Source organism: Corvus moneduloides, chromosome 5, assembly GCF_009650955.1.
Source record: "Corvus moneduloides isolate bCorMon1 chromosome 5, bCorMon1.pri, whole genome shotgun sequence".
In the NCBI taxonomy this organism is placed as follows: Eukaryota; Metazoa; Chordata; class Aves; order Passeriformes; family Corvidae; genus Corvus; species Corvus moneduloides.
The window spans coordinates 61,279,899-61,289,515 of NC_045480.1; the positions used below are offsets into that span (position 1 = coordinate 61,279,899).

The window sequence follows — 9,617 nt, forward strand, 5'->3', positions numbered from 1 at the left end:
AGCAATTTATTGCTTCATATATTCCAACACCATGAACAATATCCATTAAATCTCCATCTCATATAGTGACCACATTGCTTTATGCTTGGATTGCAGTCTCAATATTACAGCCTCTCCCAGACAGTGGATTACCCTCTCCCTGCCAACGTGAAGCTCACTACAGCATCCTGTGGCACCCAAATTCCCAAGATGTGCTATGTATTCTTCCAGCTGTGAGAAAACAGTCTCCAGTTTAAGTATTTCTCTGTGGTAGGGAGTAAACATTGAACCCAAGTCAGTACTTGTTCTGGGAGCACAGGAACCACCAAATTGTTCCTTCAAAACGACAACATAACCATCTCAGAAGTTGCAATAACATCTCAGTGCTAAATCCCATATGGAACATGAATTGAAAGTCTCATAAATGTACCACATAAAATCAATTACAATGTCAGAAGCATTTAACTTGTTTTTTTCCCCTGAGCCTGTACATCTTGTTGAAATAAGAGCCTTTCGGTCCACTTTTAGCCAAATCTGAGTCTAATGGATATTGCTTTTTAAGACACTAAAATCACTTTTATTTCTTTCCCTGACCGTGTAGAGCAGGCTGTCATTAATGTACTGTGATTATTTTTTAGACTTTCTTCCTCCAAAACCATTGGAAACACCAATTCAGCAATTCCAGCCTTTGGTGCCTACAGTGCAGAAAGGATTTACAATAAGAAATTACTATTACATGCTCAGTGAGATAATTTTTGGCCAGTGGTTAGAAAAATCTGCCAAGAAATCTGCTGCTACCAGTGGCTTAAAAAGGTTAGTGAAACCAGTTTCTATTTCTGCTGCAGCTTCCATGAGATTTATCGCACCTTTTTACCTAGAGTCTGACACTTGGATTAGACAGGCCAGCAAAACTCTAGGAAAAAAGCTATCATGCAACAGGTATTCTGAGGACATTTCTTCATGGGCAAATGCAGCATATTGAGAGTCAGGGTGTCCTATTTTCCCAAAAAGAGGTCATAAATCTCAGCTTAGGTGACTACCACGTTGAGCATTTCAGGCAGCTTTTTCAACCTTGGAGGTTTGGGCAACCTGCCAGTAATGAAGATGTATTAATGCTTAATGCAGCTTAATGTAATAGGTGTCATGTTCATAATTTACAGAAGCTCTTTCTAAAGCATTAAATTCATTTATACTCCTTAAAAGCTACTCAATCCTCAGGGCTAAGTTAGTTTGGTTGGTGGGAGGTGGCTCTTTTTTAGGATCAAATGATATATAAATTGTTAACATATCCAAACTCATCCATTAGTGCATGTGAAAGCAATAAATGTGCCAAAGTAGCAATAACATGATCGAGGAAAGTCATTGTGGTCATTAGGGCTGAAAGGGTTTCATTTATGGCACCAAAGAGAATGAAGGCTGTAAAATATACCTCGGGAGCCCTGGTGACCAGAAGGCTTGCCTTATTTTGTTAGAAAACATCATCTTTTGTTTCATAAATGGTTACATATTATATCATCAGCTTCACTGTCACTTCTGCCACCTTACTCTCTTCAGATTTAGAAATTCATACAGGGTACAAACAATACAAGAGAGTCGGGTACCCAAATGCCTGGGCCTTTGCATAGGAACTCAGAGACACCATGGAATGTTTGCAGCCACCTGGAAGGGCAGAAGGAGATTGGCAATTTGGGACTTGCTAAGCTCTGGGATGCACTTGCTTGGCAGCAGAGCTCTTGCTGATGTAAGGAAAGGTTTGTGCTACTTCCAGACTGAGGCCCGAGTGGCCACAACACATTCCACACTCAGGACCCTCCCTGAGAGATTCCATACCTCGGAGTCTGCCTCCCTCAAAGGAATGCAATGCTGCTAGAGCAGGCACAAAGCGCTAAGAGTACAGATGAGCATGGGGCAAGAAGGACTTCTTACCTTCTGCTGTGTGCCAGTAACAGAAGGCAGGCCCTCGCACTGGGGATGTCTCTGTGCTGCTAACAAGTGAGCCAGACTCCATAGCTATCAAAACAGACCAATCTTCCCTTGGTGACAGATGAAGCTTAGCCCAGTTTTGAACCAGTGGCAAAATTCCTCTGGGAACCCAGGATTTGACATACTAGATCACTAAAGAGCTGTACAATCGGTACTTGCAATACTGTAGTTACTGTCCCCCTAGCGTCAGAATCTCAGCAATTTACCACATCCCGAATTACAGCACTACCTTTGTCCTGATGCAGCTGTAGGTCATGTTGTAGAACTTGGACAGCACTGAAAATTAAAAGCTTCAAATGGCTTTGCCTTTTTCCTTTTTGTTTCCAAAATTTTTCCAAACACCAGCTCCCAAACTGTGTTCCTGCTAGGCTAGAGATGTCCAGCTGGGGTAAGACAAGTTGGTCTGTACTCCTGCAGAGAGCTGAGTTTGACCAGAGGCACCCATGTTGGGAAAAGGACTACACAGAAGACTACTACCTGTTCTTTGTCCACCTTGTCCTCAAGGAAGAACAAGTATTCCCTAAAAAAGCGGGTTGACCACCAGACAACAAGGACCTGGTCAAAGATCACACCAGATGCTCCAGTAGCAGAGCACTGGCCTTCCTCTGTTGTTTGGCTGGTTTTTAATGTGTTTTTCCAGCCCAACCAAGAGCTGCCTGAAGGAATCTGCATCGACACCAGGCTGAATTTCTTAGTGAATGGTGCCTGTATGTGTGTTATAGGTACATGACAGAGCTGAAGCTGTGCCTCCACATGCACCGCTATGGGATCAAAGTGTGTCTAACAACCTGTAATTAAGTCATGTCATGTAGCCAGATTCGACTTGGAGAAAAATGCCTACAGTAATTGCATTTAGTTCATCTTGTAGCATGGTCCCCATCATAACTGCTAATTCAATTGTACGTTCATTCTGCCAGCTCATTGCCATTAAGCACACATTTAATTACTTCAATAAAGGATTAATATGCAGCACACAAAAGAAAGGACATCATGCCTTGCCAAAGCACACAGCTGCCCCACCATTTAGTGAGGAGATAAAGAAAGAATATCATTGGGCAGTATAATCCTGTTACAAATACATCATTATTAGATGAACATTCAGGACTTTTATTTTTGTGCTTGTTATTCACCACTCAGCATACATATCTTTCCTTGGCACCAGAAAGAGTCATAATGTGCGAGTGACAGCTCTGCCATTGTTGTCCCAGCGATGGCACTGCTGGCCCCCCTCCTAGCTCCCCCACAAGCTTGTAAGGTTGCTCTTATCTTGTCTCCAGGCGAGGGCTTACAGCAGCTACATTACAACATCCTGAGATAAGGGGCCCTGCTTGACATTATTTCTGTCTGTGCTGCAAACAACTGACAAGCATGGCAAGTATAAAAAAGAGTGAGAACAACAAAGGCGGCTGCCCCCTCCCTGGCTCCCCCCTCCCGCCTCAGAAGACAGCTCATCAATTCTCCAGGATGTACACAATCATTATTGTAGGGGAAACAAAGACCAGTGTCAATTGTGCAGTGTTATAAAGCAGTCCCTCAAATTAAAACCATGTACCTAACTGCATCTGATGGCAGAAGCTATTTAGCAGTGATATTTTACGGAAAGGCAATGAAAAGCAATAACTGCTTTATTTAATGTATCTGTTCAATCCAGCTGCCTTGGATGGGCCTTAATAGAAGTTGTCGATCAATGTCAGTGCCTTTGAAATAACTGCAGCAGACTGCAATAAACATGAAGGAAAGATAACTAAAGCTACTGATCAGCCTCTTGTTAACTTCCTGCACCCAGAGATTTGTCATTTGCTTATACTGCTTATAATAGCCGGGGGTGGGTGATTATCATGGGTGCAGGGAGCTGTGTGAGGGGAGGAATGGAGCCAGTTGGGGAGAGGCACTGACCAAAAAAATTCACCCAGGATACCGTGAATTCAGATGCTACATACCTAACACACAGATCTGTTCTCCTGCTGTTTCAGTTCAGGACAGCTATTCCCTCACATTTCTCTGGTCCACACAGACACTTGAAAAACAAAGTGTCAGGGGCAACCCATCTCTTGCTCACCCAAGGCCACATGACATTAGCAACACCCCAGCTCTTCTAATAGTCTTACAATATTTATCAGAAAATCTGATTTACATATCCAAACAGATGCTTGAGGTGGTGATGTAGAGGCAGGTAGAATGCAAAGAGCTGCCTTTTAGGGAATGAACTTACTCAAGTCAAGACAACCAGGCACTTGTGAAAGAAAATCGGCAGAGCCTGTTTTGTTTAGCTTGGGAAAGCAATTCATTCCACCCCTCTGCAGAACCAGACATCATATCTTTGGCATTGTGCAATAGCTGCTCCTGAGGGAAGATCAGACAGCCAAAACCCCCCAGCCTTTTGCAAAAAAGCAGATTTTGATGGCAACTGCACGGAGCTGAGTATATTCAATTTGTCCAAAAGGAGATCAACCTAAGCAAAAGCAAGGACTCCAGCAGGGCGAAGGCACACATGCTCCTCCCAGCACTTCCAGGACACGGCTGCAACAGGAGTCAAAGACTTAGGAAGGAGCCAATACATGAGCTTAATTCAGCAGTGCAATGAAAACACAACTGTTGACTTCCAGCTGATCTGGTCAACCCATTCACCTTGTGTTTGAATAACTCTTTTAACAAGATTTGATTATCTAGTTTTCTCAGCAATATTTTAAAGCTGCATGTTGGCAGCCTTCACAGGAACAAAATTTTGTTGTCATTTTACCTCTAGAGTCTCAACAGCCTGATTGTTATTTGTTTTGCTTCAAGGAGGCCAGAGAGAGCACAACAGGGACCTGTAAAAATTCAGGAAAATACAAAAATATTCGTCCCACTTTTTGCAGTCTATTGATTTTGCTCCAAGACTGTTAGAATCTCCCTCAATATACTGAAACCTTGGTCCCTGAAATTTTATCTGCTGGCCTCCAAGGAACAGCAGGTAGGAATTTTGTATTATCAGGGAGTCTGTGACCAGCATCCCAGTATTTCACATAAAACATTGCCAAGTTAGAGGCAACACTTTTAGAGTATCAACAGAATCCAGGCTTCGATATTTGCACTATTGGACTAAGAGTTTCTTCTTTTTTCTCTGGTATCCAAGAACTATTAGGACAAAGTCTAAATTGAACTTCCATTAATTACAGATTTGTAATTGTAAACATTTGCTTTGGGCCAGCATCCAAGCATAAAGACAAAAATTCCCCTCAGGAGATTTTCTTGGCAGTTTTGTAACTTCATAGGGAACAGAACCTCTTTTCATCTCATCTTTCATTACATGGCCCTCACCTATGCAGGTGGATTCTGAAAGCATAGGAAAATAGGATCAAATGCATGCTTACCACTTCTGCTTTAAAGGCAGAGAATGTAAACCTAGCAGCAAATTGACTCCTCCCAGGGCATGCAGCACAAGCAGACAACTCCTGCATGTCAGAACTGATACATCCAGCCCAGAACCTGCCCACAGGTCCTTAGAGTGTGGCAGCACCCACTGACCTGGCATCCAGCTGCACACAGCAGAGCATTTAATTGCAACCATCACTTAGTGTGCCATGCACAGCTGACCTCCCACTGCTGGAAATGGCACCCCAAAACTCTTTGGACACAGAGCAGCACCTCCACAGGAGTCCACAGCAAAATGTGAGTTAAGGGAGAAGGCAGCAAGGACAGAGTTCTGCTGACAGCTTGAGAGATAACACATATTTTAACGTCTCGATTTGGTTATTGCCTTTGCGGTGTGCCCTTGCTAGCTGCCTCTCAGCAAGGTGCCCTTTTCTTTCAGCTCAGAGATGTTACTTTCCAATCCGTATTTTTTCATAACACATGCTTCATTCATAATATGGCACTTCACAGCTTTTAAAAGAATATTTTTTTCTTGCTCTTGGCTCTACATATGTGAAAAAGAAATGCATACAGAGGAGATAGATGTGGACTCATATCTCTCTCACATTGTCTAGATGAAAGCCTGCTCTGAGTTGAGCAGCAAACCGTGCAATTAATAGCTCTGCCCATTTTCAGTACAAATTCAGTTTTCCCTGAGAAAACCAGAAAGGCCATTAGACTAGATACCATTACTATTCAACTCAGTGATTGTAATATACAAACTCCAGCCATTTCACAGTCTCAGTATTTACAATAAAAATCTCCAAAATCTGTACCAGGAAAAAGGCACAAAAACCTCCAACAGCTTGTGGCATAATTGAATGCCGTGGAAAAATGCTCGGTGTTCAAACACTACTGTTTTGAGCAGAAAGGATCTGACCCCAGCATTGACTTTTAAGGTGAAGGGATCATGCAGCCATTTCTGTCTTTGCAAAGGCTCCTGCAGCATGTGCGAAGTTAACAGGGCTACTCAAGTGACCCCAAACTTGTTTTAACTGGATCTCCCGAGGTCCCAAGGGACACAATGCCTGCTTCATTTCTAAGGCACAGCTCAAGCAAAGCTCTTGATATTCCTCCTAGACATAGGAGATGTCTAGGTGCCTCTGCGTCCCCTTGGAGTGGATCCCACTCAGCCTGGTCAGCTCCGGACGCAGCAGGCTGCGGGGGCCAGCCTCCGGACTCCGGGAGACCAGAGGTCTGGCTCGTGGGTCCTTCCACAGGACCGCCGGGATGGAAGCGAGCGGTGGAGGGAGGAGGCAGACTCAGAACTGGGTTAAATCTGGGAAGTTTATTGAGCCTCGGACGCGAGGTCCCACCTCCCAGGGATGCCCAGTTCGGAGCGAGCTCCGACGGCATCTGCAGGAGGCTTTATGGGTGGGTGGTAACATGGGAGGGAACCAATAGGAGAAGGGAAGGGTGTGGTGAACAGGGTGAAAGGCGTATCAGGGAACCAACCATGGGAGAGGAAGGGAGGGATCTTTTTCCCCTAGCCAATCACACGATGCCCCTGCCAGAACTTTCTAGAAGCCTGGGAGGGGTGCCAGCACAATTGGCAAGGGCCAGGGAGGAGACAAAGGTGGGAAATGGGGTAATTGGCAGAAAATTGGGAGGAAACAAACTGGGTAGATACAAAGGTACAAAACTCGAGGGGAGACCCGGACTGAACCAAAGCAAAACACACTCCCACATCTCCTCCTTTTTTGTTTTTTATGATGACTCAAATTCGGGTTGGGGACAATATTCAGAGTCTGGATATAAGTCCCCAAACCACTGCGACTCTGGGGCCATGGGCTCGTGCTCTGATTCTGGGAGAGCTTCGGCCTGGCCAATGTCCACGGGGGAGGGGGAGCTCGCAATCAATTTAAACAGCAGTCTTCTGAGAAGTCTGAACATAATCAGGGTAACCAAAAGGACGAAAAACAAAAGCAGTCCAGTCCGGAGAATAGACACTGCCCATCCTGATAGTCCCCATCCGTTGAGGATGCTGCCGAGCCAATCACCTGTCTCGCGTTGGATCTGCAACACCATGGCCTGCATCTTGTCGAGAGTCTTGTGGATGTTCTCCGCTCTTGATGACAGGTTTAGGCAGCACAGCCCTTCGAACTCCTCACACTGGTGGTCATGGAGGAGGAGTAGGAAGTCGATAGCGGCCCTGTTTTGTAAGGTGGCTTGTCTGGTTATTTCCTCGTCTTTTAGGAGGTCACTCAGGGCACTTGAAGTAAGGTTCGCTTGTTTGACGACCCAACATTCCAAATGACCTAATTCCCCTAACGCTTTGGCTGCAGCCACCCACGGCAATAATGTGGTGATTGCAACCCCTTTTGGTCTGGCCCAATGAACAACTTCCGAGTCACAATTTTGATCCAGATTTGAAAGTTCACGTTTTCGAATTGCCAATTCGGAAGTCCTGTTTCTTTTCCTTTCCCAATTATGCACTAGAGTTTGGTTGGGCGTCAACAGCGTCAAGCGGCCAATGGTACAAGGGCCTCCTAACAGGCGAGAAGGGATGCCTGCCCACGCCCTGTCACCGCAGATGAGGAATAGTCCTCGGGGTAACCCTTTTGGGTGTGACCTATGTGGGTTGTCAGTGGTCACTCCGCTGACGGCCAGGCACCATTTGTCTGCCCCATAGTCACGACGGTTTGGGGCTATGTTTTTAAAAGCCTCCCGATCCGGGGACAACCCGAATTGAAATTGGACACAGTAGTGAGCTGGATAAGATCCCAAGAGATCCAGCTCTTGGGGCTCACTACTAGTCTTCGGGAGCAGGGGCAGCCACTTTTCCAGGGGATTATCGGTGTTGCGTTTCCCCCTGCGGTGCCAGCTGAAAGGAGGCCGTCTCCGATAGGGTACCCGGGGACGGTGCAGGTTGACAGGTGGCTTGGCGACAGTAGCCTTACTTGTGGGCGTCGTCAAAGCCTGTGTGGCTTTGAGCTTTTCAAGGAGAGATGTAAGCTCCTCTCGCCCAAGAGGGATCCCTACCAGACATGTAGCCATCGGGTTTTGGGCCGCGGCTGTAGACAAACATATGTGGTCCTGGCCCTGGCAGCTGCAAGATGATGATCAGCTGCAGGCTTCTGGTGATGGCTCAGGCAGATGGTGCAGGATCCATCTCCGGTGTCTCCAACTAAAACAAACTTAGAGAGAACATTATTAAAACAAGGACCTAACTGGGGTAAAGTTGGGGTCCAGAGGGCATGGGGTCAGCCTATCCCGGTCTTAGGGGTTGCTTGACTTCCTTTTCCGGCGGGACGGGAGACACACGGTTTCACCCATCTCGATGGGATCCACCTAGGGCTCTCGGGGGTGGATACGCAAGCATATCCCTTCCCCCACATGATTAACTCATGGGGGCCCTGTATCTCCCGAGTCTCCGGGTCTTTAATCCACACCGGAGGCTTTTCTTTCATTTGCAGCTGCCGAGACCCTCCAAAGTGCCGCACAATCGGTGGGTTCGGGTTCTCAAAGGCACAGTTAAGGAAATTCAACGTGAACAGTGCCCTTGAGAGCCTGACAACCAGGGAGTCTAGTTTTTCTGGGGACCTTTGACGCTGTAACATCCTTTTGATGTTTTGATGAGCCCTTTCCACGATGGCTTGGCCTGTTGGGGAATAGGGGATGCCCGTTTTGTGTTCTATTCCCCATTGCTGCAGGAAGCTCCCGAACTCCTTGGAGGAATACGCAGGGCCATTGTCTGTTTTAATGACCTTGGGGATGCCCAGGGTAGTGAATGCCTGCACTAAGTGCCTTCTGACATCGCTAACCTTTTCCCCTGCGTGGGCAGAAGCAAAGACGGCTCCGGAGAAGGTGTCCACTGACACATGTGCATACTTCATCCTGCCGAATGAAGCGACATGTGTCACGTCCATCTGTAACACCTCGCAACTGTTGAGTCCACGGGGATTAACGGCGGTGCCAATGGCTGGAAGAGCTAACTGATGACATTCTGGACACGCGGCCACGATTGCCCTGGCCTGGTCATGCTTCAGGTTGAACTGCTGGACCAGGGCAGGGGCGTTTTGATGAAACTGCCGACGGCTGATTTTGGCCTGCTCAAATACATCCAGGATCGGGGCCATCACGGCTGGCACAGCGAGGGCATCTGCCCTCCTGTTGCCTTCCACAATGAACCCGGGCAGGTCCGTGTGTGACCTGACATGCATCACGTAATAGGGTTGCTCTCAGTGGGAGACTAGATTGACCAATTTTGAGAGCAACTCATATAAAGCTGTGTTGGAGACCTCTTGCAAGATGGCGTATTT

At 46.5% G+C, this 9,617-nt stretch overlaps 1 protein-coding gene across 1 annotated transcript; it reads right to left on the reverse strand.

Annotated features, from left to right (window-relative positions):
- Nucleotides 1–7,030: 7,030 nt before the first annotated feature.
- LOC116444815 lies at nt 7,031–8,374 on the reverse strand. Its single transcript, XM_032110506.1, has one exon. It carries the CDS (start codon nt 8,350–8,352, stop codon nt 7,063–7,065), a length of 1,290 nt encoding a protein of 429 aa, XP_031966397.1. The 5' UTR covers nt 8,353–8,374; the 3' UTR covers nt 7,031–7,062.
- Between the last annotated feature and the right edge of the window lie 1,243 nt (nt 8,375–9,617).